Here is a 26,212-nt window from a genome sequence, read left to right on the forward strand (position 1 = left end):
CCGCTTTCGTTAGCACGTGACAATCGTCCGAAAATGAGCAGTGTTAACGGTTTGAAAAGGCCAAGTAGCGGATATCTGAAGAGATGACCTAGGGAGTGAAGAATTAATGATGCGCGATATGCGACAGGTTTTTCGTGAACTTGTAGAGAAAGGAGATTGACCCCGGTGAACATATCAATATATCGGCGTGTACGTGGATTGCGATCATGATGGGAAGCGACTAAGCTTGACCAGTATGTTATGGCGCAATCCTCTTATGCTGATATTGACCCATATAGATAATTGATATCATTTTATTTCTACATCGCTGCTATTTCCATACACTGATATTCCAAGGACAAACCGAAGCTACTAACTACTCATGTACTCTGCGAGCTCGGGTTTCGGAGCAGTTTTGGCGGCTGCACATGCAGTGATTTGTTGGACCAATGAGACAAGTCAATTCCAGCCACCTCCTCTCCGCGCCCTTCCCGGCATCTTAGGGCAATAAAGGTCGGCAGTATCTCGCTACACTATACCTCCCTCGCTTTCGCGTACGTGTGCCTTTGATCTGATCTATCATTGGTAAAACTCGAATCTTCTCAGGATCTTCAAAAGCGGGCAAAAACTGTCCACGCCACACTAGTGTGGTTTAGACAAAATACCAGTATAAACCGGTCCCATGACCAATAGCTTTCGCCATAGTAGTAATCTACACTGAATAACAGTCTCTTCGGCAACATAGGCCAGAGTTCCAAAGCAATTACTGTGCTCCGAAGAGGAAGTTGGTCCCATTCAAGTTTAATTGAACGTACTAATGTACGAAACTGGCAGTCTTACCGCCCTTTCAAGATCACGTGATTGTCACTGAAGGGCACACCATCGCAGGTGAAGCGTATAGGACAATAAGAAAATTAAATGAAAAAAGCTCAGTTCATTCCCAAACTACTCATAAGAAACACAAAAGCCCATTGCATCTTTTACAGCCCTTGCAAGCCCCCACATCAATCTGCCAGCACCGGAAGTATATATCTTCTGGTACCCGACATCCGATATCCCACAACCACAGAAGAAAATACTCCCGATAGTAGCATGAAGTTCAGGGGACTAGCAGCATTGAGTCTGAAAGAGTGAAATGAATATAACAGAAGAAAAAGAAAGAGAAGATCCGTAAACTCGAAGACGCCAAGAAACACACGACAACAGATCAACCCGCTGGACTTTGTATAATCGAATTCGGGAGCATGGGCATAAGCACGAAGCTCGGAAGGAGTGTGTGAAGGGATACGTGGTTTAAGGAATGTCAAATACTCGGCCCCAGAGAGTGTTTCAAAGGAGGGTTAGAGAGGGAGAGATGGTTGTGATGGTGAGGTGGTGCCGTTCACAGGTGTATGCAGGCCGAGTAAAAAATGGTTGAAAGAGGGAGAGGATTGAATTGTAGGACGAGGGGTTAAAACACACTCAATTTTCCCTTTTTGGGAAAAAACGCGGGTTCCCAGAGGAACGTATCGTGATGCTAGACTAGCGCTTTCGCTTCTTGTTCTTGTCGGCAATGGCCGCATCTGTCAGAGGGGTATCTGGCATCGGCGAAAATTCGTGGTGGTGACCATCGTCCGAGAGTTCATCAAGAGACTTCTTCACAGGAACACCCATGTGGCGCCCATAGCGACCTTTGCGACCATTGCCTTCATCCTCACTGATGCAACCTTCGATACCGATGCCGGCATCCTTGCAACGACCACAGGGACGCTGGCGATCGCAGCCCTTCTTGCTTTTTCGGCAACGTTGGCAGCGAGGCTTGGTAGACAAATCCTCTTCGTCAGCACCAAGCTGGTGCTGGAAGTTGACCGAGCCACCCGATACCTTGCGAGCAGAGCTGGGGCTGAGCGGGGGGACGGGCGCAGCCGACTTGTCGGAGGGCTTTCGTGCCGGGGGCGCAGAGGTCTTGGCCTTGTTGGGCTTGGAAATTGGCTTCTGGCTGCGAGGTTTGGCAGGCATGGGACGACCCTTGGGCTTCTTGGCCTTGGGCGCAAACTCCTTGTACAAGACATCATCCTCGGCTTCACTCTTGATGCCGTCCTCGGCTCCATCAGAGCTGTGGTCGCTACTGTCGGCGCTGGGTAGAATATCATCCAGGCGCTTGTGATGACATTTGATAGCACCAGGCGGGAGCATTGGGCTTGACTCGAGCCTGCGGCGGGCCGGCAGATCATCTTCATCTTCGCTGAAGTCCTCGCCATCGCTGGTTGCACCAGTTGAAGAAGCTGCATCGGCAGCACCACTGAAGGCATCGTCCAATGTGGACGCCGATGTGCGCCCATGAGAGAAGTTCGACGCATCGCCGAGACGGATCAGCTGCATAGCAACGTCCTCGTCAGAAATGCAACTGGCGATCGTTGGGTCCGGCGTGGGCAGGATGCCAGGACCGCTCGCCCGAGGAGCAGAGTTGCTGTAGGGAATGCGTTGCGCATGGTCCAGAACCACAGGAGTGGAATAGACCGGAGCGCGTGCTGACCGTACTCCATATTCACTGTGTCCATAGCTTTGTGGCGACGGGAGCGCTTGTTGGTAGTTGAATGGGCGGTGGGTAGGACGAGCGAAAGGTGAGCCGGCACCTTCTTGGCCGACCGAGCGACGTTGAGGAGAGATCGAGGAGGTGGAGGTAGTAAGAGGCACTTGGGGAGGAACAAAAAGTGGGAGTTCCTAAGAGAAAGGAATAGTTAGCATCCATCAAGAGTGGGAAAAAAGCTTTGAAAAACTTCAGCGCGTAAGGTTCTTGCATCGCACTTACAGAACTGTCAAACTTCGGACGTTTGCGACGACCATCTTGTAGTATGTTCTCCATACTTATTTCAGAGCTGGCAAAAGCATCGCCGCGAGACTTGCGCGAGTAGCTGTCGCTGTCGCTAAGGCCAGCTTCGTCGTCAGGGAAGCCGGCATGGCTCGAGCCTCGACTTTTGATGCCATTGCGAGAGCCGGACTTGTGCTGAGAAGCGCTGCGAAGGCTGCGACTCGATGGAGACATACTGCGATTCCTAGCGAGCCGCGACGATGGGCGCGATGGCGGCTCCAATGCTGGCGCCGCACCATCGGGCATCTGGAAAGGCTCGCCTAGACTGGGTCGCTTGCGTTCGACGGAGTAGCCGCCGTAAAATTCCCCATACGATTGAATGGGAATGACTCGCACATACACAGTCATGTTGTTCTTGAGGTTCTCATACCTTGCGATGAGGGTCGTCCCATGTTCATCCTCGAAGCTCACCCCACTGGCGGTGCCGTCGTAGATGCCATAGAAATTTTTGACAGTGGTTACGATAGAATCCGTCGTATCATGAGGGTATATTTGAACGCGCATCGGGATACGGGCTCGAACCTTGGAGTTTTCGTCCAGCAGCAGCTCGAAAGCGACGTTCTTGGGGACAGGACCCTTAAGCGACAGGTCCCGGGACGAGCCATCGACAAGAACCGGTTGCTCTGCAAAGGCAGAGAGCGCATCATGGTGGACTGCTTGCATGATGGGCAAGTCCAGAATGATCACGAGTTCCCTGCTGCTATAGCGCTAACTGCATCAACCCACTGCTTGTGTGTAATAGACGGCGGCTAGACGGGAGGACGAGGGACTATGACCGGGTGACGCAGGAAAGGCTGGTGCAGGAGAGGAATTCCGTCGAACCTACCACTATGACAAGGAGTACGAGAAAGTGGACAGTGGATGGACCACTCCCGGGTTGTGGATGGGCGAAAGTGTTGACGAAGGGCTTTTCGACGGGGATGGAGGGGAATCTGCTGTCGCAAGAGAGCCGAGAACGAGCCGGAAGAGGAGTCGGTAACCTAGACGAGAACCCACCACCAGCGTCAGCACAATGCAAGCCCAAGAGACCGGAAATCGGAACGAGGATGGATTTGAAGTGGAAAGGATGAGTAGATGGAGGTTGTTGACCGAGTCCGGCCCAACCTTGGGAGTAGGCCTCGGGGGGCACGACGAGAGCAGACTCGGAAGAGGATGGGGAGTAGTGTAGACGAACCTAGAGGCAACCGAAATGAATTCCTTCCGAGTCGCAGGGGTTCAGGCAGTCGAAGACCGGGCGATAGGATGATCGATGGGTGGTGACGATGGTGGGCGAGGGGATTGTTGGCGGTCTCGCTCGTTCTCTCGCTCTGTCTACGAAGCACTGCGGCTAGGTCAGCGATGGCCCCAGCGAGAGGCCAGGAGCGATGCCAGGCCAGACGAGCAGAAGGAATGAGGATGATACCCAAGCACGGAGGAGGGAGCGACGCTGGGCGAAGGGGATGGAGCGGAGGAAGTGGTGGTAGAGTTGAGGTGGGTGCGTACGATGGTTTCACCTAAAGCGAGAAAACGGCCTGCCTGGGTCGGTGACATGGCGATTTGCGCTTCCGGCGCCCGTCGCAGCATGCCCCTCCGTTCCACGGGATCTACGAGGGCGAGCACGGCAAATTGAATGTTAGTAACTACTCGACTGCGCTTTTTATCTTTTCTGAAAAATCCCATCTTCTGGGCTGGTCCCAAGTTCAGTCCTTTCGCAATGCGCACGCTGTCGCAAGCCGGATGCTCATTGCGCCGAGCGCCCTGGCAAACTAACCCGGGACAGCTTCGCTGCAGGACTCGAGCTAGGTTTACAGGCCTGATTGAAAGCGCAGCTCCTCTTTTTCCAGGACGAGGGTGGCCAGCGCAGGCGCTCGGAGAGCCGGTACCTGGTCGCCGCCCCCTCGACGAAAGCCGGATGGCAGTCATCCAGACCGCATCAGCGGCACCTCAGCGGCACCGATGGTAGCATACTAGAGCATATTGGGCAATATAAACTCTACTAGTACCCTACTATAGTACCCTAAGGTTGAATTCGGAACATTGCAAAATATATGGCCAATGCAAGCCGCGGCGATGATCTCTGGATCCCTACTCGTGCCCTATTCGGGACTGCTGCGGGCGAGCGACTGGCTGTCGCACACCGGCGACATTGGCCGTGCCCATGCGATCCAGCTCACCCTTGTCGCATTGCCCATTTCGCAAGGTAAAGACCAAAACTCGACGCCGCGACCATTCTCTTGGCCCTGAAAACCCGGAGAACGGACGGCGCGGGGAGGAAAAGCATCCAGATGTGCAATCGCCCGAGGAGGAACATCAAACGAGGGCTGCAGAATGGGGACTGGCGCGCCAGGCCGATCTCTGCCAGCAGCTGGAGAGCCGACGTCTGCTGAAAACCAGGAGGGCCAAATCGCATGACTGATGGCTGTCACGGCGTGTTTCGCATGATCTGCATCGGCTGAGTTTACCCCTCCTCGGGGCCTACGTAAGGGCAGCGAAGGGAAAAAAAAGGAATGCCGACAAAGTAGGAGGAGGCGAAGGAGGAGGGGAGAGAGGGGGACTAAGAGGTTACAGAGCATTCTCCCTGGAACCTTGCAAGTGAGCATCGCAGGGTCCTCGAATGAGGAAGCAGGCCGTGGGCGGGGGTGCGACGAGAGGGCGTACGGAGTACATCGATCTACTATTTAACCCCAACAAGGACACTAGGAACTGAAGGTCGGAACTCTGGAACCACCCAAAAAAGGACCAGCAGCCAGGGCCCCGCGGAACGTGGAGCGAATGGGTTGTCCAGGCCGATCCAGCGCAGCCGCGAGGGCGCCCCGCCATTTCGGAGCGGGAACACACGATGTCCAACTTTGTCGCAATGATGAGCGAGTTCGGATGCGCTTCGGGTGAAATCCCAAGCTGCCAAACGTTTACCGCTCGATCCGGTGCGGTGTGGATCACGTGGGCCCGCGTGCTAGCGCGTCCGGGGCCACTTGCCGACCGCCACGGCGATTGCGACCGCCCCAGCCGGTGGTTTTCAGGGGAAACAGTCGGGATAGTGTGAGCCACGCTGCGCGACATCGATGTCAATTCTTTGTCGTTTCGCAATGCCGGGAATGGGAGGTTTTGCAAAGAAAGACCAAAATCGGACCCCCGAGGGAGACGTGACGATAAGACGATAACGTCATAGATAAGCCGATAAGCTCCAATGTGGCCGTGCGACATGCTGCTGACATAAGCAGACAAAGGATGCAAACTGGATGGGGTGGTATTCGGTATTGAGAATGTGGTATTGGTATGGTCACATCATCCCCTTGGGCGAGCCTCAGGCAGAGAACGAGAGATGCCAAAATCGAGTATAGCAGCCTGCCCAGGGGTGCCTAGCGATAAAAATTGCTCAAGACGGCTCAGGAAAAAGCTCAGAATCTTCAACGCCATCAAAGCCGTTTTCCTGCTGCAAATTTTTTGTCAAAAATGTTCTCAGAGCGTGGGCAACCAGAGCGACCGTTGTCCCCGACAATCGCGTACCGCCCTTACGTGAGGCCGAGCCTTGCACGAGCGCTGTTTGTTTTGTCCCAATTGCTGCAGGTGGTCGGGCCCACCCTGCTTCCAGCTCAACTGAGCAAAACGTAAACAATTCCCGTTCTTCGTTCCCATCTTCAACCTCTCACCACCCAACGCTTCTGCCACTCACCATCCAGGCGGCAATCAACATGGATGCGAAGGTACGTGTGGATTGTTCTTGTTGAGTCCTTTGCTTTTTTTGCACGCGTCTCGTTCCATTGCTGGCGATTGTCCGGACTGGTGTGGTGCCCTATGGGACTATACATCGACTTGTCGGTTTCGCGACATCGCGTTCAGCAATCCGCCAAATGATTCCCCTAGCTGACAGCAATGATTTAGCCGCAGCGTATGCGCGTCCGTGTGGACGAGAATGCCCTTCCTTCGGTTCAGCCAAACAAGGCCGTCCACCAGCGCAACAAATCCACCCCGGCCCTGAACCTGGCGGCCCAGAACGCGAAGAATGGCCCCCGACGAGTCTTTGGTGAAGTGACCAACAACATGGGTAGGAATAGGGTCGCGCGCGATGATTCCGCACTGCTGGGCAAGCCCAAGGCTCAGCTGGCTGAGAACAAGGCCCCCCTGGCTCAGCCCGCCCAGCGTCCGCTCTCCATTTCCGGCATCAAGGATATTCTCAACAATGTCACTGCGAAACCAATTAACCCAGCCGGAAAAGCTCAGCCCTCCAAGGCCAACAAGCGCAATAACGCCATTTTCCGCGACCAACTCGAAACTGTCACCGAGCGCGAATCATCCAAGGAAATCCCCCAGCCTGCCAGCCGCAGCGCACCATCTCTCGAAACCGAGAATGCACGGAAGAACATTGAGGAGAACAAGGAGGAGACGGTGGCTGTCACCGTCGACGAGTCAGCCGTCATCGGCCTCGACGAAGCGGAGGCCAATGAATGGGACGAATTGCACAAGTCGACTGCATCCGATGCTACTCTCTCCGACACCGAGGAGACAAAAGTCTCCTCTCTTCCTGCTACCAAATCGTCTGCGCCATATCATGGACGCTCTTCCAACGACCTGGCTGCTGTTACCTCGGAGCCGGAAGCCGAGGAGTGGGAAGACGAGGAAGCCGATCACGCCGCACCCCGTTTCCTGTCGCGTATCGACAACACAACAGGAGGTACCACCACTGTGATTTTCCCTCGCTCTACTGCGGCGACCAGGCGCGAGATCTTTGAGGCCAAGAAAATTGTCGATGCCACCCAGACTGAGGAGGATCTCCTCGAAGACTTCTATGACTCGAGCATGGTAGCCGAGTATAGCAGTGAAATCTTCTTGTATCTTCGCCAGAAGGAGGTGAGAAGCTCTTAACACATCAGTAACCCTTCCAGCTTGTAATTCAATACTCACAAGCTCGACAGATCGATATGCTGCCCATTCCCGATTACATGGCCAACCAAGCTGAGATTCAGTGGTCAATGCGTTCCGTGCTCATGGACTGGCTGGTTCAAGTGCACTACCGATTTGCCCTCCTCCCGGAAACCCTCTTTCTCTGTGTCAACTACATCGACCGGTTCCTCTCGCACAAGATCGTTTCTCTCGGCAAGCTGCAGCTGGTCGGCGCCACCGCCATCTTCATCGCCGCCAAGTATGAAGAGATCACTGCGCCTTCTGTCCAGGAAATTGTGTACATGGTTGATGGTGGCTACACCATTGATGAGATCCTGAAGGCTGAGCGCTTCATGCTTTCGATTCTCAACTTTGATCTGGGCTGGCCCGGTCCAATGAGCTTCCTTCGTCGTATCAGCAAGGCAGATGATTATGACCTGGAGACTCGTACCGTTGCTAAGTACTTCCTTGAGCTTACCATCATGGACGAGCGCTTTGTGTGCACGCCTCCTAGCTTTGCCGCCGCTGGTGCTCACTGCCTGGCACGCTTGATGCTTCAAAAGGGATGCTGGGTAAGTTTCCAATTTCTCTGACTTCGTTGATACTCTGCTAACATAGCGTCCTTTAGACACCAGCCCACGCCTACTACAGTGGATACCTGTATGACCAGCTGCTGCCTGTCATGTCGACTATGCTGGAATGCTGCGAGGACTCGCCCCGCCACCATCAGGCCATCTACGAGAAGTACTCCGACCGACGCTTCAAGCGTGCTGCCGTTTATGTCGAGGCCGAGATCGCTCGCGGATTTTGCCTTGCTCGGCCCACGTCGTTGAAGAACCCTTACCGCTATGAGGGTATCGAGAACTTCTGAACATTTCCGTTTCAGCGCCTTTTATTTCGATTTCGCACTGCTCACCACGCTCTTTAACTCATTTCCTATCTCATGGTCTGCTGTCTGGGTTTGATTATGGGTTTCGGCGTGAACTGTGGAACTGGATCTTTCACCGGCGTTTTTTCTTTTTGCTCGACTCTTTTTTCAACCACTACTACCCCCTTTTTCAAACCTCACGACATCGGTATGACTTAACGCCATATTCCGGACGCGTGGAGTCTAATGGTCGGAAGGCGTTTCGTACATGGTCTGCTTTTCCCGGCGTCTCTAATTTTTCTCTTCTTGATTTCATTTTTTTTTTCGTGACGATACATACCTCTGCCCTTCTGGTGACGACGCATTTCCAATCGATCCCTGCCTTCGGGTGCTGCACTACTGGCAATGCCTCTCATGATTTTTATTTCTTTCATGTTTATGTCTTTCGATCACTTTCTCGAGTGCGTTCCACGTACATTGATCGTCTCCAGGCGTCTATCGTGCATTTATTGCTAGGTGATTCTCATTACTAGGCAGATATCGCATATGGAAGTAGCTTTAGGGGTCAATGATGACGGTTCGGTACATGGGTTGTCCCTTGTAAAGTTCGTAATCTCTTCGAGATCTCAAGGTATTGTAGTAGGGCTTTTTCATCATTGTCTATGCCTAGCTCGCGAGCATCTTTGGATGGTATTTTTGTCTCAGTCATGCATTTGTTCTTGAACCAGCGAACTTGTCTATCGAAATCGATGCTTTTGATCGTCAAGCCCATTGAAAGGGCGTCTAAGTGAAAACCTTGACCCGAACCTACCATATCACTGATCAAGTCCGTTGAACTCGATCAACCTCTTCACAGCTTCAATTACTTTGTCGCCAGCACCTCCATCCAATTCAAGTGATGGGTTATCAATACGAGCAGCAAGAGCTTCATCTAGCATTGTCCGAAGTCGAGAGACTAAAACGCCAATACGGGCCCAACCGCGAAGGCGAAGCCATCCATCAACGACGAGTCCACGGCCCATTGTGTCAAGGGTTATGGAACCGCAGAAGAGAAGGAGAGAGTAGGCGTTGAATGCTGAGGGTTGGTTAGATTGAATTGACGAATGAACTGAAGATAGGTGGAAACTTACGAGTCAGATCGCGAATAAAGACCTTGCTTGTCGCCATCTTGGTGAAGTAGCTCAGATAGGCCGCAGCACTTGGATAGCCCTGCGCAGAGAAAAGAATTGAGCTTGGGTGAATAAAGACACGGCCATTCTCCTGGTTAAAGTATTTGATCGTTCGAGCATCGGGATCAACCTCGACTGTACCAGTGACCGAGCTGGCGAACTTCTTATCTGGGAACGAGATCTGCGCAACCTGCGGCTGGAAGGCACCGGCGACAAGAGCTCGTAAGAGGTTGCGGTTGGAGGCATTGCGGTTCCAGGTTGTTGAAGAGTCGGTGTAGTCTACCGGCAAGATGCCCGCATCTTTAAGTGAAGTGACGAATTGAGCGCGGTTGGACGAGATGTCGCGGAGTGTTTGATGAGAAAGGAAGTTTGATCCACACCATGTTTGCGTCTGCCAGTACCCCTGAGCACGAGCTCGGTCAGACCAAGACTGGTATGCAAATAGATCAGTGAGAAGGTCACCGTCGCCGGGTCGAGAAAAGGCTGCCTTTGCAGCATCTGCATCTTCTCGCTTCTCGCGAGGAGAGACGAAGGGACTCTTGACCGTCAAAATAGCAGCGATCGTCAGACAGGGCTCCATACAGCCAAAGATTGATCCGTAGATCATCAGCTTTGCGCAGCGGAGGTCTGCCGGGATCATGGCAAGGTATCGGCCCAGCGCTGTGAGACTGCTATGGTCCATGGCTCCGATTCTGTGCAGGAAGGTGAGAGCACCTTCAACGGCAATGCTCTCTGGCGGGGTGATTGTGTTGGCAAGGAAAGTTGCGACATCTTCAATACCCTTCATGGATTTCACTGACAGACACAATTGCTCCAAGGGGACTCGGCGGATCTCGGGGTCTGGTCGTTGAGCCATATTGGATTCGGCTTTGCGGGTATACAGTTTATAGCAGGTACCTGCGCGGACACGACCTGCACGACCACGGCGCTGCTTGCATGCCGCCTGGGATGCCCAGACTTCCTGTAGGCGGACCATGTTGTCTTTCGGATCATAGCTTGTTTCCTTGACTCGGCCGGTGTCGATGACAGCCACGACATCTTCGATAGTGATGGAGGTTTCTGCAACGTTAGTTGCAGCGATAACCTTTCTCTTTCCCTTGGGTGGGTTTTGGAAGACTCGACGTTGCTCAGCTGGTAACAAGGATGCATGCAGTGGGAGGGGATAGGCATTCGGGATCTTCTTGACTGCCGTGAGACACCTTTCAATCTCGATAGTACCAGGGAGGAAGATGAGGATTCCTCCCGGGTTATCGCCTAGCTGAGAATCGATGTATCGAACAGTAGTTGCTATCAATTCATAGTTGATGCCCATACCAACACTGCGCAGAGCCTTGCCCAATGACTGATCGTCCGAATCATCCTCGTAGTCATCACCTAGCTCGGGGGCGAATCCGGTGTCACGAATAACATCATCAAGGTAGTAGTCATTGACAGGGAATGTTCGACCAGGGATGTTCACTAAACCAACATTGCCGCGCCCGCCAAAATAGTCCATGAAGATGTCCGCATCAAGCGTGGCACTCATGAGAATAACCTTCAGATCCTTTCGGTATCGGAGTACGTCTCGCAGCAGGGCCAAAAGGAAATCGGTATCCAAGCTCCGCTCGTGAACCTCATCGACCACGACATGAGAAACATCTGAAAGAGAGCTTGTAACATTGCCATCCGCATCGCCCCCAGACTGGATTCTGCGAAGCAAGACACCAGTAGTCACAAAAGTGATCCTAGTCGCGCCCTGCTTGGCCTTCGATTCGCCACGAATCACGTATCCAACTTCGTCACCAACAGTTGAGCAACGCTCGTCACTCACACGATCAGCGAGACCCAGAGCAGAAATTCTTCGAGGTTGAGTACAGACGATATTTGCAGCACCCCCAAGACCTCGCTTGATCATATCGTCCAGGACAAACTGTACAGACTGCGTACTCTTACCACTACCGGTCTCACCGGAGATAATAGTGACCTGGTGTGAGTTGACGGCGTGAATGATATCTTCCTGGGTATTCCAAGCAGGAAGTGATTGTCTCTTCCGAGACATCTCAACCTGTGCTGCACTGATCTGCTTGGCTTCCCAAGCTTCGCGGATAGTGATGCTTTGTGGTGAATTGGCCTTCCAGTCGATGCCCCTGCGCTGCTTCCGACTAGAACGCACAGGGATTTCTTTGGTCTCGGCAGGTGAAGAGGCTGTAACTGCAGAGATCTCTCGCAATCTGCCAGGGTTCTCCATAATACTAGGGAGATTGACCTCCAACCAGTCCATGATGTTAAAGATCATAGATTCCCCACTGAAGTTTTCCTCGGCATACTGTACAGCTCGACGAATCGCGCTGAGGCGAATGTATGCTGGCACACCCTTCGATTGAATGAAAATCACGGGAGGAGTACTTGGATAGTGTGTTGATGGTTCCTGAAAGCGGAATGAAGTGTTTTCAGGAACTTCGGGTGCTTCACTCTTGATCTCGCAGATTTTGTCGGAAATTCGGGAGTAACGTTCACCGAAGATGGCCTCAAGAGTCTCCTGTTCCTCTTTCCATGCCTCTGTATCTCCATCAGGGGCCGCAGCGGATGCAAATGCTGACCCATGAGCCAATGTGCCCTGGAGATACTCTGCGGCTGCGAGCTCATCCCCGCTCTTACTATCGAGAATCTGCGAACACAGATCGGCCGGATATCCAACAGACGAAAGCCTCTTGATCTTTGCCTCACGAGCCAAATCTCCAGCTGCAAGGCTAACACCGGCGGAATAGCCCTCGGGCAAACTCCATCTCGGTAGGTCGTCTTCCGGGACATAGACCAGCAGCCACTCCAGTACTTCCTCCCGATCCTTACATTCAGCCACAGCCTCTTCAACGTGACTGCGACGGAATCCAAGCTTCGAAAGTTCTCCCACGATGGATTGACATTCTTGTCGCGGTATCTTCACGCCATGGGGGTTCCAAGTGGTATGTTGCCTTAAAAGACCCTCGATATCACGCCGGATGCGAGTACCCATATCCACTTTGGGTGCCTGCGACCAAATGCGCTTGCTTTTTCCATCGCCATCTCCCAGACCAAGGTCCGTAGAAGACACTTTTCCTTTTGCCTGCGCTTTTGCGCGCTCTGCCTTCTTCTTTTCCAGATCTGCAGCAGCGCTTTCGCGCTCTTGCTTGGCTAGGAACGGATCGGCTTCGTACAGCCAGCCTTTGCCCTCCTTTGTATCCGCAGTTTTGATGTCGGTGAAATCCTCTCTCCACAGCTTTTTGTATGTCGGCGGGAGCATCATGTGCAAGTTGCGCATGTTGCAAACACGGAAAAGGGCATATGCGGCGGCGAAATGGCGGGCTTCTAAGGCCGACGATTGCGTCGCAAGGTGCTTATGAGTCGGCGGAATCTTCATGGGAGGAAGCACCATAAGCTCCTTCGTTTTCGGATCGATCTTCTTGAGTGTCACAGAGGACATGAAGCCGTCGCGGGATTGAATCTGTAATCGGTGTCGCAAAGCCTTTTTCAGCGCTTGGCCAGGGGATTTTTGATTCCTGTGGGTGCAATGAAGCTTACCATCCCATATTCCGGCTTCTCCCATTTCTGCTTTTGACAATGCTCCGACAGCATGTTCACCGGCAACTTGCCTGTCCATGATGCGCCGCCAATGACCTCCTTGACGGTCGGCTTCTTGGGCTCTTCGGGCGCGGGCTTCTTGTCGGTTTTTTCCGCTGCAGCTTTGGCCTGTTTGGTCCCAGGCTTAGGGCCACCTCCGCGGTTGTCGACCTTCTTTTTGGGGCCCATTGTTACGCAGGACGAAGAGCGCTGGGCATTGCACACTGCGCAGCCTAATTGCTTTTCAAATCGTCCCGCACTAAACCACATCGGGATTGCGGGGAGTGCGGCAAGTTTTGGAGATCGCCGCGTCCAAAACCGCCCCATTGATTGCTCCATTCCGCTTGGAGCAACACTTCTTATAATTCAGAAGGCCCTTCCCATGTGAGCGATCTGGAAATCGCATCTGACCTGATGTCCGGGACAGAGCCAGGTTCCGCAAGCTCTGTTGCCGGGCCATCCAAGCAGCAGAACGGCTCAGCGGAGAAGAGAAACGCTTGTGAGTCGACTTCCAAGATGGGCCTTTGGAGACCATGTCAACTGACAAGTGATTATTTGACTTAGTTACCGAACTTCTTTCATCCCGCAGCAAGCTGTCCAAGCACACGATGGCGAGCACATCCAAGACCCCGCCTTTGAAGAGCAGCCCGGCGCAGTTCAGTCAGTTCGGAGGGCGCGAAGGACTGGGTGCCTACATTGCAAAGCCAGAGTCTTACCCATCCAATATAGTGATCTATCACAATGCGGAGTTTGTTGCAATCCACGACTTGTTCCCAAAGTCCTCCCTGCATTTGCTGCTTCTCCCTCGCGATCCAACTAAAACTCGTCTGCATCCCTTCGAAGCCTTTGAAGACGTCGAGTTTCTTGCCAAAGTGAAGTTCGAAGCCCAAAAACTCCGCTCCTTGGCAGCTGGCGAACTACGACGCAAATACGGAAAGGACTCTGCGCAGGAAAGAGCAAGACAACAGGCTCTGAGTGCCGATCCGCCACCGGACGAGCTACCACCTGGACGAGACTGGGACAAGGAAATCATGTGTGGAATCCATGCCGTGCCATCAATGAGCCATCTTCATGTGCACGTGATTGCAGTCGATCGTTACAGTGACTGCTTGAAACACCGGAAGCACTACAACAGCTTTGCAACACCGTTCTTTGTGCCCATTGACGACTTTCCTTTAGCCAAGGATGATGTGCGGCGGTATCCCACGCGGGAGGGATATCTACGACATGACTTCATTTGCTGGCGCTGTGGGGAAAACTTTGCAAACAAGTTCGTCGAGCTGAAGAAGCATCTAGCGCTGGAGTTTGCAGAATGGAAGAGATTATAACAGAACCAAGGGGCTAGTTCGCGCAAGACAATCAATTACGCCTGCAGCAAACTGCCTAGTCTGGCTTGTATTGTAGGTCGAACTCCCACAAGTCTCCCAGATGCCCCAAACATGGCCTTCTGGTGGAAATGGTAATGGGTCTAATCGTAGTAGTGATATAGATATACATGTCTTGGCCAAGGGGTGTCAAGAATAGCAGATGATTACCTTGGGGTATTTGTTGATTGCGCGCATTCTCAGCATAGAACCGTTGCTATACCCTCGCTCCAATCTGAAACGCTCGACAAATCTCCAAACAAAATCCCTAGCTCTTTCACAGCCCCATAGCTCCGCCATCCGGCTGAGAATCTGTTCGCATGCAAATTTACGCGCGGGCGGCCTTCTTGCCGCCGCCCTTGACCTTCCGCGCCTCCGGGCGGTTGATGTGGTGGGAGGGAATCCAGTCGGCATTGTAGGTGGTGGCAGAAGTAACGGCAGGGCTAGGGGTCTCCTCGACAGACGGGGCATCGGAGCGCTTGGCACTGCCCGGGGTACGCTTCTCGCCGGTCTTGCCAGCCTTGCGCTTCTGAGGGAAGTATGGGGCGACCCAGACGGTATAGAAGAAGTAGACTGTGCCACCAAAGCAGGCCAGGAGGAAGAAGTAAAGGAAAATACTGTCGAGTTTTAGTGAGTTGCTCGCTCATGAACACGGAAATGGGGCGCAAATTGGGGAGCGTTCCTACATTTGGGGGTCGAAGATGCTGGTCTCGGGCTCAACCACGCTCACGGAGCCATTGAAGGCCTGAACGGTGAAGAACTTGCCCTCGCTGTCAGACAGGATAGCGGCGATGTTCAGACGGAGATCCTGAGGGTGCATCTCGGTCGAGAAGCTGTAAGGAATGGTCTCCTTCTGGCCAGCAGGAACCTCAACGCCATAGCGAGTGGCAGTCAGGTTGCGGACCACCTTACTTTCCTCCTCGAGGTTCCAGAGGCTTCCTCCAACGAAGTTGATAACAACGGGGTTTGGCTCGTCGTTGGTAACGGAGATCAGCGCTTCGGTCGGACGACCGTTGACAAGCTTCACGCCGAAAATCTCGGATGCCGGGAAAGAAGCCTCGGCCGTAACGGCCAGGTTAGCGACTTCAGTCTCCGCGACGGTCTCGGCATCCTGAACGAAAAGAAACAAACCCGGTCAGTCAATTGAGTTCTTCAGTCGCGAAGAGTCACGCGAACGCAAGCAAATCAGGCGAGATAAAAAACACTTACAGCGGCGAGACCGGTGCCGACGAAGGCCTGGAGCGAGAGCAGAGCCAGAGAGAGGAATCCGAGGCGAGTCATCTTGAGAGCCTGAAGAGAGAGGGAGGTGAGGATAGAAAGAGTACACGTCAAGAAGGGTAGGGGTGATCACACGTTGCAATTTAGGTAGGCCCACTTGGCTGGGGAAACTGCTGACTCAGCATCGCGTCTCGTCGCCATTTCGAGATTCGATTTTTTTATCAGAGAGGGAAAAAAAAGATAAAGCTAAAACAAGCTAAACCCTCCCCACTCACTGCATTGCCTGGACGGCCGAAGCCAAAGCACGCTAAAACCTCCGCGCATCCTTGAATTGTTACTACCCAGCAGGTAACCGCCGTGAAGATCGCGCAAGCGCCTACTTGGAAACCTGGATGGGCCTTTCTTCCTGAAGATCCAACCTTCCTTCACATACTTCCCAACCCACTCTCTCACCCACCTCCTCCCATAACTGTTCCAGCACCATGGATTCTACCTCCTTTCTCGAGCGATATCGCCAATTAGGCACGATCGACCAGCAAAAAAATCAGCTCATCGAGGTACCTGCGATACCCTCCCTTCGTTTCACATGGCCAAGCTAATGCAATGCGATCATACGACAGGAACTCCTACAACGTGTGACCGAACTCGAGAACTCTTTCCAGCAGGAGAAACTGGACCATGAACGCGAGACTCGTTTCAATCGTGATATTCAGCTTCATGAAATGGAGTTGATGCAACAAATACACCAAATCAAGTCCATTATGGTAAGCGCTGGTGGACAACGGAGTTTTGGGCCCGCGCTAATACGTGACTGGCTTATGTAGGACCGAGAACCATTCGTCGTCCTTCTTTTAGACGGAGAAGGCATTATTTTCAAGGATGAATACCTCCAGCAGGGCGAAGAGGGCGGTTGCAATGCGGCGAAGCAACTCTACACCAGCCTGAACAAATATTTGACTACGAACCTCCCGAATATTAAAGTGCCGAAGCTATTGACAAAGATCTACTTGAATGTGAGAACTTTCAGTGAGCTGTGCACTCGGGCTGGGCTTGTTTCAGACCCCTCTACGATTCACGACTTCATTCGAGGCTTCAATGAGACAATGTCATTCTCCGAGATTGTGGATATTGGGTCCGGCCAAAACAAGGCCCTCGATAAAATGAAAGGTGCGTCATCAACGAGTCCCCCGTCCTTGAATATCTGGAGAACCCCAGCTGATTGTCATCTTTTCTTACAGAGACACTCCAAATCTTCCTTTACAACTGCCATTGCCACCAGATCTTTCTGGGCTGTCCGTCAAATAGCGAGTACACCAACTTCCTCGAGGACATACTGAAAGAAGGCGATCTCACCGGTCGCATTTCTCTTGTGGAAGGCGTTACATTCGAGAAAGAACTGGAGACCGTGAAGACCTCATACCGGATTGCTAAATTCCCAGAAGTTTTCCGGACATCCAAATTGACACCCATCTGGGCCCCGGCTTGGAAGAATACATTGCCTACACGATCAATGCTCACCCCGTCTCCATCGCGACAATTTTCAAATCCCCCACCTCTGTCGCGTACCTCTACCAACACCAGCGTGTCGGGTGCCGGTGCTCCTCTGGCCACTATCACACCCAACGACGATACTGCGTCTCCCGACTTTCAGCAAGTCGTCCGTTCCAGAACGGTTGCGTCTACTTCGCCTCCTAAAGCCGTGGAGAGAAATAAGTATGGGCAGCGGGTGGACCGCCTGGACTTCAAGAGCATCCCTCGCGATGAACTGAATCGCCTGAAGAAGCTGAAGCTGTGCAATTATCATTTCCTGCTCGGAGAGTGCCCCAACGAAGAAAACTGCTACCATGATCACGATCGCAAATTGACACGGCAAGAGCTTCATATCCTGTCGGCTATTGCTCGCATGACTCCCTGCCGTTTTGGGCTGGAGTGTGATGACCCCGAGTGTATCTACGGCCACCGTTGCCCTCAGAGCGAGCCTGGTAAGAAGACCTGCTTCCGCGGTGACAGCTGTCGTTTCGATCCAGTGGCGCACGGTATCGATACGAATATCGTCAAGGTCACAAAGGTCTAAATAGCGGCTACACTACTGCCCTTTTCGAAAAACGCCGGCATTTCTCGGTGCTAGTTTTGATTGTTCCAACCTTTTCCCCCCTCGATTCTCGGGTTCCGAGGGATCATATAATTTGCAAATTCGGCGCAGCCGGGCATACATGGACTTTTTTATCTGCAGGCTTTGGTATGGGTTAAGGGCATTGCATCCTCACCAATCAAGTTATTACTCGCTGTTACACAGAAAAGATTTTACCCCATGTCCTACCTGCAATATTGTATTGTGTATGGATGTTCGCCTGGGTTGTGGATCGTGTTCGAGATTGAAGAAATTTCTGGAGTCGGGCATGGGGGTTGTATTTCGGCGTTTACAAGGTCGGCGCGTGGGATAAGATATATGTGATGATTTACCTTAAGTAGTGAGTATTATTGTCTGCCCACAGGGAATGGGGTAGTAGTTTAGCCGATGCTTTCAGCAGACTTCTCTGGGGCATCCATTCTATCTTCAGATAGGATATTGTATTAGTATCAACGACGAAGATTTTCACGAGATTCCATCCACGCTTTTATTCTTAGTCAAACGATTGTATCCACAGCCGATCAATTCCGTGCACTATCTGAGCATGCTATTACCTTAGGGTAGACCGAGGTATGATAGGATGATTTCAGATAGTACCAAAGAGATTGTGATAACCAGATGCTGGGACCGAATCTGAAAAGTGAATCTCGCGTCACGATGCAGCATCGCTCGCAAGATGAAGCGGGTGACCCGGAGCGGAGCCAAATGTGCCCCCGAGACACTGTATATCATTCTGCCTAGCGTATAAGCACAATTGGCGGGGAATTTCTCGTCTCTCTGATGAATATCAAGATCGGGATTTCTTGCTACTTCGCTGGGTTGCATATTCCCTCAGGCTGATGACAGTGAACGAGATTGCAGGTGCCTTGGTGATAAGCGAAGGCGTTGACGATGAAATCGAATTTGATAAGCTTCCAGACATCATTGACGACGAATGCATTGATATTGAAATCTTGAAAGATTGCAAGTCACTTCTTGCAGTTCGATGCCGCACAGCGGAGTCCGCCCCTGGACTCAGAGCAGTACATCTAGCTCAATTCTCTGTCAGAGAATATTTGTTGCAGAACCTTCCGGCCCAAGGAAATGGTTTGAGACTGGACTCATCGTCTGGAGATACTCGGGAGGCTATCGAATGCAGGATCCTCGCCGGGCTTTGTCTTCGTTACATGATTTGCCCAGCAATCTGTAGTCCCGATACCGAGGACTATCAGATCTTGAGACACTTCCGCGACTACGCTGCTAACTCATGGCATCGACATGTTTCGCTTGATGAGCTGAGTATTACAAGTGACTCGGGATTGATGGAGTTTGCCGCTGTGCTCTTTGACGAGAAAGGCCCGGTCTGGGCCCCATGGAAGAATGGTTTGACTCAATTGATGATGGCACGAGAGGTAAACTCTCCTGCAAACACTCCCCTAAGTCCTCTGTGGCATACAGCGTGGTATGACCTTGTCAATCATGTGAATAATCTGTCACATGAAAACAAGGCGAAAATCGATGAAAGAGGCTATTCCGGCAAGACGGCATTCACACATGCAGCCTGTCAAAGAGGCCACCTCAGAACCGTGGAGTTATTGCTCGAGAGCGGGGCTGAGATCAACCTCAATGCTGAGTGCGGGTCCAGCCCTATTTTTATCGCATCTTTCAACGGCTACTTGGAAATTGTAAATCTTCTTATTGCCAAAGGTGCCGACGCCAAGATTTTCGGCATTGATGGAAGCTCTCCACTTCTAGCAGCCTCATACCCAGACCATGTAGATCGTACGCCTCCTTGTCCAAGCGAAGGCACATGTCAATATGTCGGATATAAATAGATAGGAACCTCCCATCTCAGCCTCGCAAAATGGCCACTTTAATCCTGTGCAATTACTTCTCGAATCAGGAGCAAACGCTAATACCACAGAAAGGACACCACTCCTGGCGGCCTCAATTGATGGCGAAGCCAGTATTGTGCAAATCCTCCTTGATGCAGGAGTAGAGGTTAATTTGCCAGACCAGGTTAGATGGAAATAGCCACATCAATACTGTGCAATTACTTCTTGACTTGAGAGCGGATGCCAACGTCTCAAGCGAGAATAAGAACCCGGATATTGCACAGTAGCTTCTTAATTTAAGGGTAGATATCGATACATCCGATAATGACAGCTGGCCATTGGCTACCGCGTCGTGCAAAGGGCGTTCATCTGGCAGTCACGAGACTACTTGGCAGGGGAGTTGATCCCAACATAAAAAATAATGAAAGCCGTGCAGCTATACGTCTTGCTGCTCTGTATGGACTTTGTGACATAGTGCGCCTTAGTCTTGATCGAGGTGCCGATGTCAGTCTTCCATTACGCCCTGATAGGTGGACTTGCCAATATACTTGATTCGCTAGTCCACTCATCTGGTATGGACGCTGATACTCCAGATTATCATGAGCCGAACCGCCTTCCTTTGGGCAGTTATGAAGGTTTCTAACAAACATTTTGAAGTCACTCGTTTTCTTCTTGAACAGATTATTAATGTGGGTGCAAAAGATTACTACAAGTCGACCACATTGTTCGCGCTGTGAGAAATGGACGTACACTGGTCGTTGACCACCTGATTCAGTTGGCAAAGGCTCCCGTGATGCTCAAGATGGGCTGGGTCGGACATCACTATGGTGGGCGAAAAGAAGTGGACGCAGTGAGGTCGTTGAAAAGATTCTTCGATATGCCGAGGAAAAGGAGGTCGAGTTTCCTCGTGAGGATCCCGAAATGTCTTACTCGAGCCAAAATAGCTGATTGCGACATTTGCACCCGACGTATCCCTCTAAAAAGTCATGTTAGGGAGGCAAAGTTTGTCACGACTTCTGTATCTGCCAAGAACGTTTCGATGCCGGAATGAAGTGTTTGGATTCTTCTCATGACTGGTTTTTCCAAGCTTCTTCTGTTGCACAGGGGGATGGGGCTGGCCAAAGGCACAATGACGCATAGCTTATGTAAAGCACCGGGGTGATATGGATATTTTTCATAAAGGACACGGAAGAGGCTGTTTGCACCGAGCCATACTGAATTTCAGAAACTCAGGAGTGAATGGTGGTTCCGAACATAGCAAATCGTCTCTCCCAGCCAAAGCATCCAGCCTGACTACATATCTCTCTATCCGAGCCGTCGATGGCCATAGTATCGGAGTCCTCGTGAGAACACCTTACCCCATACTCTTTGATACAGCAAGTGAAAGGCAATGACGAAGACTTGACCGGTGCCCAAGACCCATATTCGTTCGCAATAGTAGCAGTGGCCTCCTTGCTCTCTTCAAGATCTCCCCACAGAAGGAAAAGCTTTTCTTTAAGCTCATGCACTCGGCCTGGATTGTTACGAAGGCTTTGAAAAAATGCATGTTAGCAAGAGCATCAATCTTTTGTTAGAAGTCGGAACTCACTTCACAGCATCCATGTTCAATAGATGGTCGCCTTCGCCACCGGTAACGAAGATCTTCATGAGCTCTCGAGGCTGGTCTTTTGAGGCTGCGGGCTCTGTTCCTTCCACAAGTAGACAAAAGCGCCATTCCCACGACATGTACTGATGGTCTCTTCCCTCGTCTCTTTCCTCTTCGTGGTCGAGGATAGATTCCATGGGAACCTGCACGGCGAAATCCTCTAGATTCGGAGGATAGAAATCAACCACACGGACGAGGACCTGGTAGCAGACATTTTGAAATGGCAAAGTGTATTTTATATCCCCAGAAAAATGGTTTATGTGAGTCTCGGCTGATACGATAGATTCTACCGATCGAATTGGAACTCCGTAATCACGGCATTTGACTGTACAGTTGGTTAGTAATAAGTTCTTTGCAGAATTCAATGGTGTTTTTTGCTTACTATGGGAATTCTTTTTTCGGGAGGTCACTGCGGGTAGTACTTTTTGGCCTTCCTCGATGTGGACTTCTTTGGTCTTCTGTTGGCTTTTTTTTTGCTTCGCCGCAGCCTTTCTGTCTGCTTTCTTGAGATTTGATTTCGGCTCGCCGTGGATCTTCCAGTATGCTTTGCGACGATCCATAAGCTGCTGTGTCTGGTCGTCATATTGCTCTGAGACGATACGGACATGAATTTTGTCTTCAAATCTCTTGTCTCTGTGCACAGCAGCTTCTATACCCCCGTTAGGGGAATTCTTGATATGCACATAAGTGAGAAGAATGAGGTTGCCATCCTTGACATACTGGCGCGCAAAGGTGGCGTGTGGCTCCCAGAGCACAATTTGCAGTGACAGTTGACCCCATGGACCCGGCCAATTGTGCTTTTTCCTAGCCAAATACCCATAAGCATCTCCTTCGACACCGGGATCGTCGTCTTCCTTCCTGATGTCATTGAGAGATGGATTGGCCGTGTAATCTGTAAGGTAGATCACAGTCTTTTCGGTGTCGTAGGTATTTATCTTCACCACTTGGCCCAGTAATTGGTTGAGCCGTCCAGGCTGGACATCCTGTATGAGAGAGAACGGAGGGCCCCCAGACTTTCTGGTCGTGGCCGAAGCTGGAATAGTCCAAGCGGTTTTTGCCACTGGCCTGGGCGATGGGGCTCGAACTGGAGTTGGCAGCGCAGGCGATGGTTGTTGTGGCGCCGCAGATGGTCCTTCTCCATGGAGATTCTTCAGAAGCAGGGTCGCTGCCTTCTTTTCTTCTGGATTAACATCAAAATTACCGGGCCCGCGAGTGATCGATATGTCCTCGCTAGAGCCGTGTTGCAGCCGGAAGATGGCCCAGCTCACCCTTTCCTTCTGTGAGGCAACGGCCATTACACTGCCTCTGAACTCGTTGACCTGTAACACACAATTTCATTAGCATATTTTGGTGGGAAGAAGGACCCTAATCCTTCCACGTCAACAGAGATGTGGGCAGCTTACTTTGATGTGTCGAAGGAGAACTACATCGTTTTGTTGGACGGGAGGAAGTGTAGAAGCATCGTCATTGAAGTATTTGACTCTCAAGCCCCCTTGCCAGCTCGGGGCATCAAATTCGCAGTCTTTGATGGTAAACGTGACACAGTATGAAGACCCTCTGGTCTGACAAGGGTCAAGAGCATCCACCACCACACCAATGGTGTTAACCCAGCGGCGGGAATCATTCGCGGCGCTAATGCTCAATAGTCCAGCCGAAGCCATTTGTCATGCTTTCCCCAGGCACCCTGGGAGTCCAGAAAACGGAAAGGAAGCTCCTCGTGAAGCTCGAGTCTTCGCGGATAGCAGAAAGTTGACGTATCTCAAGCGGCAAAATAACAGATGCAGCTGGGACTTGGCGCCAGTCAATCGGTGTCATTCATGGTCGCGAGAGATGGGACTTCGTCCGACAGGAAAAGAGAGCCTTGGGGATTCCAGAGCTGCAATTTCAACAGGAAAGATCCATTTCTTTGATGTCGTGCTGGGAGAACCAGCAGGGCCGCGCGAACGCGCCTGACAGGAGCGGGCGTCACATGATCGCCCCCTCCTTGCACACACGAATCCTTTCTTCCGCTTCCTCCCCCCACATCTCTCCCTCTCCCTCCTTCCATCCTCAGCGCGCCCATTCTACCCACCTTTCTTCTCCTACATTTCTGAGGCGCGCTTTTTTCTACACTCGAGCAATCATGGCTGAACGTTACATCCCCGAGCACCGCCGGACCCAGTTTAAGGCCAGGAATCAGTTCCGCCCCGATGAGCTCCGCCGCCGCCGTGAAGAACAACAGGTCGAGATTCGCAAGCAGAAGCGTGAGGAGAACCTGGCCAAGCGACGTGGTATCCAGACCCGCGATGGAGGAATCGGTGTCGGCGGTGGCATGGCTGCCGCCACCGAGAGCGATGATGAAGCAAGTGCTATCGAGAGCGAGGTAAGTTTTCGAATTCCTCTGAGCGTTTGTTCTGTTCTCACGTCGCTGTTTCATTTGTTCTGTAACCCTTGGTGGGTTTTGTCTTTTACGGACATACGGTGATCAGAAGGATACCTTGAAGGTCCCTCCTGATTACGGCGCCCGCCTATTCCTTTGTTTTTTTTTTGATGCGATCATCAACATGGAATTTTTTCACCGCCCGGTTGCCATGGGGCCGACCCCTCCAACACGGGCCATGGCGCCCACCACCCCACCACGCGATGCTTTGCGAGATGCCGTGAGAGAATTACAAGCAGCTAACACAATGCTTTTCATAGCTTAATGTCGAGCTTCCCCAGATGGTGAAAGGTGTCTTCTCCGACCAAGTCGAGGAGCAAATTCAGGCCACCACTAAGTTCCGCAAATTGCTGTCCAAGGAGCGCAACCCTCCTATCGAGCGTGTTATCGAGACTGGAGTCGTCAGCCGCTTCGTCGAGTTCCTCCGTTCCCCTCACACCCTGGTCCAGTTTGAGTCTGCTTGGGCTCTGACCAACATTGCCTCCGGTTCTGCCCAACAAACCCAGGTCGTCATAGAGGCCGGCGCTGTGCCGATCTTCGTCGAGCTGCTGAGCTCCCCTGAACCCGATGTTCGCGAGCAGGCCGTTTGGGCCCTTGGTAACATTGCTGGTGACAGCCCTCACTGCCGTGACTTTGTTCTCGGGGCCGGTGCACTGCGCCCTCTGCTGAACCTCATCAACGATGGTCGCAAGCTTAGCATGCTCCGCAACGCTACCTGGACCCTAAGTAACTTCTGCCGTGGAAAGACCCCGCAGCCCGACTGGAACACGGTGAGTCCTTCAAAACTGACATCCTCTAACCCTCAACCTTTCTCTGACTCTTCTAGATCGCTCCTGCTCTCCCCGTCCTTGCCAAGCTCATCTACATGTTGGACGATGAGGTTCTGATCGATGCTTGCTGGGCCATCTCCTACCTGTCTGATGGTGCCAACGATAAGATTCAGGCTGTCATCGAGGCCGGCATCCCCCGTCGCCTGGTTGAACTCCTCATGCATGCCTCCACTTCTGTCCAGACTCCTGCTCTGCGCTCTGTGGGTAACATTGTCACTGGTGATGATGTCCAGACCCAAGTCATTATCAACTGCGGTTCTCTCCCAGCTCTGCTCTCTCTTCTGAGTTCCACTAAGGATGGAATTCGTAAGGAGGCATGCTGGACCATCTCCAACATTACCGCGGGCAACTCCAGCCAGATCCAGTCTGTTATTGACGCTGGCATCATTTCTCCATTGATCAACTTGCTGGCCAACGGTGACTTCAAGACCCGCAAGGAGGCCTGCTGGGCCATCTCCAATGCCACCTCGGGTGGTCTGCAGAAGCCTGAGCAGATTCGTTATCTTGTCTCCCAGGGTTGCATCAAACCCCTCTGTGACTTGCTGGCCTGCCCCGACAACAAGATCATCCAAGTTGCTCTTGATGGCCTTGAGAACATCCTTAAGGTCGGTGAGATGGATAAGGAGGCTGGTCAAGGCGAGGCACGCCTCAACCGCTACGCTCTGTTCATCGAGGAAGCCACTGGCATGGAGAAGATTCATGACTGCCAGAACAACGCCAACGAGGAAATCTACATGAAGGCCTACAACATCATCGAGAAGTACTTCTCTGATGAGGATGAGGTTGCTGGCGACATCGAAGAGATCGCGCCCCAGCAGACTTCGACTGGATTCGCTCTCGGCGCTGGCCAGCAGCAGCCGGGTGGATTCAACTTCGCCAACGGTGGTGACTCCATGGATATGTAAAAGGGCGCATTCTCAACCTCACCGCTATCTTCTCGGTCCATATGTCAACCCGCTTCACAAATTGCACTTGGTACCACATGCAAAGATGCAGTCATTTTTTTTTCTTTTTCTTTTTCTTTTTTTTTGGATTACCCTCGGTTCAATGTCCCAACATACTTCATTCCCGGGTTCTCTTTCAGTGCGTTGCGCCTAGGCATCCGTTTCCTTGATGTCGTGGCAAACCACTTTGAACCATTTCCATCCCCACCAAATATCCCCCTTTGGCCCCCTCAGCTTCGTCACGATTTTTTTTATTCCCTTTCCCCCCTTTTCTCCACGCCCAATTTGATTTACGATAAGCAAGATTCACCATCATGTAACCCCCCTTCCCCTTTAGCATCCTCATACACAGGCGTATTTCTTTGCAGGATCGGAATTTTTCTTTTTACGTTAATGTCTCCCTCGTTTTCGAATGGTGCTTCTGGCAGGGCATTAGACCTCAAAGGAAGTGACCGTGGCTCGCTGGCATTATGAATGTGAACAAGGCAATTCTCAAGCTTTATCTAAGCAGTAGCGTTCCCACTACTGAGTTTGCCTATTGCCT

At 51.9% G+C, this 26,212-nt stretch overlaps 9 protein-coding genes across 9 annotated transcripts; 5 read left to right on the forward strand and 4 right to left on the reverse strand.

Annotated features, from left to right (window-relative positions):
- Nucleotides 1–1,500: 1,500 nt before the first annotated feature.
- On the reverse strand, nucleotides 1,501–3,493 carry N7532_005146 (putative C6 finger domain protein; the record flags this gene model as incomplete). Its single annotated transcript, XM_056617640.1, has 2 exons — nucleotides 1,501–2,682; nucleotides 2,771–3,493. 2 exons carry the CDS (start codon nucleotides 3,491–3,493, stop codon nucleotides 1,501–1,503), a joined length of 1,905 nt encoding a protein of 634 aa, XP_056473799.1.
- Nucleotides 3,494–6,501: 3,008 nt separating this feature from the next.
- N7532_005147 (cyclin family protein) lies at nucleotides 6,502–8,561 on the forward strand (the record flags this gene model as incomplete). Its single annotated transcript, XM_056617641.1, has 4 exons — nucleotides 6,502–6,513; nucleotides 6,692–7,657; nucleotides 7,723–8,262; nucleotides 8,319–8,561. 4 exons carry the CDS (start codon nucleotides 6,502–6,504, stop codon nucleotides 8,559–8,561), a joined length of 1,761 nt encoding a protein of 586 aa, XP_056473800.1.
- Nucleotides 8,562–9,373: 812 nt separating this feature from the next.
- N7532_005148 (RNA helicase) lies at nucleotides 9,374–13,630 on the reverse strand (the record flags this gene model as incomplete). Its single annotated transcript, XM_056617642.1, has 3 exons — nucleotides 9,374–9,633; nucleotides 9,689–13,187; nucleotides 13,265–13,630. 3 exons carry the CDS (start codon nucleotides 13,628–13,630, stop codon nucleotides 9,374–9,376), a joined length of 4,125 nt encoding a protein of 1,374 aa, XP_056473801.1.
- Nucleotides 13,631–13,717: 87 nt separating this feature from the next.
- On the forward strand, nucleotides 13,718–14,631 carry N7532_005149 (DNA 5'-adenosine monophosphate hydrolase; the record flags this gene model as incomplete). Its single annotated transcript, XM_056617643.1, has 2 exons — nucleotides 13,718–13,802; nucleotides 13,868–14,631. The coding sequence occupies 2 exons, from the start codon at nucleotides 13,718–13,720 to the stop codon at nucleotides 14,629–14,631; spliced, it is 849 nt and encodes a 282-aa protein (XP_056473802.1).
- A 364-nt stretch (nucleotides 14,632–14,995) lies between these two features.
- On the reverse strand, nucleotides 14,996–15,948 carry N7532_005150 (putative translocon-associated protein, alpha subunit; the record flags this gene model as incomplete). The annotated part of the gene is made up of 3 exons (XM_056617644.1): nucleotides 14,996–15,284; nucleotides 15,354–15,778; nucleotides 15,877–15,948. 3 exons carry the CDS (start codon nucleotides 15,946–15,948, stop codon nucleotides 14,996–14,998), a joined length of 786 nt encoding a protein of 261 aa, XP_056473803.1.
- Nucleotides 15,949–16,367: 419 nt separating this feature from the next.
- On the forward strand, nucleotides 16,368–17,959 carry N7532_005151 (CCCH zinc finger protein; the record flags this gene model as incomplete). The annotated part of the gene is made up of 4 exons (XM_056617645.1): nucleotides 16,368–16,442; nucleotides 16,506–16,649; nucleotides 16,710–17,052; nucleotides 17,124–17,959. The coding sequence occupies 4 exons, from the start codon at nucleotides 16,368–16,370 to the stop codon at nucleotides 17,957–17,959; spliced, it is 1,398 nt and encodes a 465-aa protein (XP_056473804.1).
- Nucleotides 17,960–18,855: 896 nt separating this feature from the next.
- Nucleotides 18,856–19,830, forward strand: N7532_005152 (ankyrin repeat domain-containing protein; the record flags this gene model as incomplete). The annotated part of the gene is made up of 1 exon (XM_056617646.1): nucleotides 18,856–19,830. The coding sequence occupies one exon, from the start codon at nucleotides 18,856–18,858 to the stop codon at nucleotides 19,828–19,830; it is 975 nt and encodes a 324-aa protein (XP_056473805.1).
- A 1,229-nt stretch (nucleotides 19,831–21,059) lies between these two features.
- Nucleotides 21,060–23,136, reverse strand: N7532_005153 (uncharacterized protein; the record flags this gene model as incomplete). The annotated part of the gene is made up of 4 exons (XM_056617647.1): nucleotides 21,060–21,360; nucleotides 21,419–21,800; nucleotides 21,858–22,794; nucleotides 22,879–23,136. 4 exons carry the CDS (start codon nucleotides 23,134–23,136, stop codon nucleotides 21,060–21,062), a joined length of 1,878 nt encoding a protein of 625 aa, XP_056473806.1.
- Nucleotides 23,137–23,597: 461 nt separating this feature from the next.
- Nucleotides 23,598–25,629, forward strand: N7532_005154 (karyopherin alpha; the record flags this gene model as incomplete). The annotated part of the gene is made up of 3 exons (XM_056617648.1): nucleotides 23,598–23,837; nucleotides 24,155–24,664; nucleotides 24,721–25,629. 3 exons carry the CDS (start codon nucleotides 23,598–23,600, stop codon nucleotides 25,627–25,629), a joined length of 1,659 nt encoding a protein of 552 aa, XP_056473807.1.
- Nucleotides 25,630–26,212: the final 583 nt, after the last annotated feature.

This window comes from Penicillium argentinense, assembly GCF_028826775.1.
Source record: "Penicillium argentinense strain IBT 30761 chromosome Unknown utg000005l_segment0_segment0, whole genome shotgun sequence".
Taxonomy (NCBI): domain Eukaryota; kingdom Fungi; phylum Ascomycota; class Eurotiomycetes; order Eurotiales; family Aspergillaceae; genus Penicillium; species Penicillium argentinense.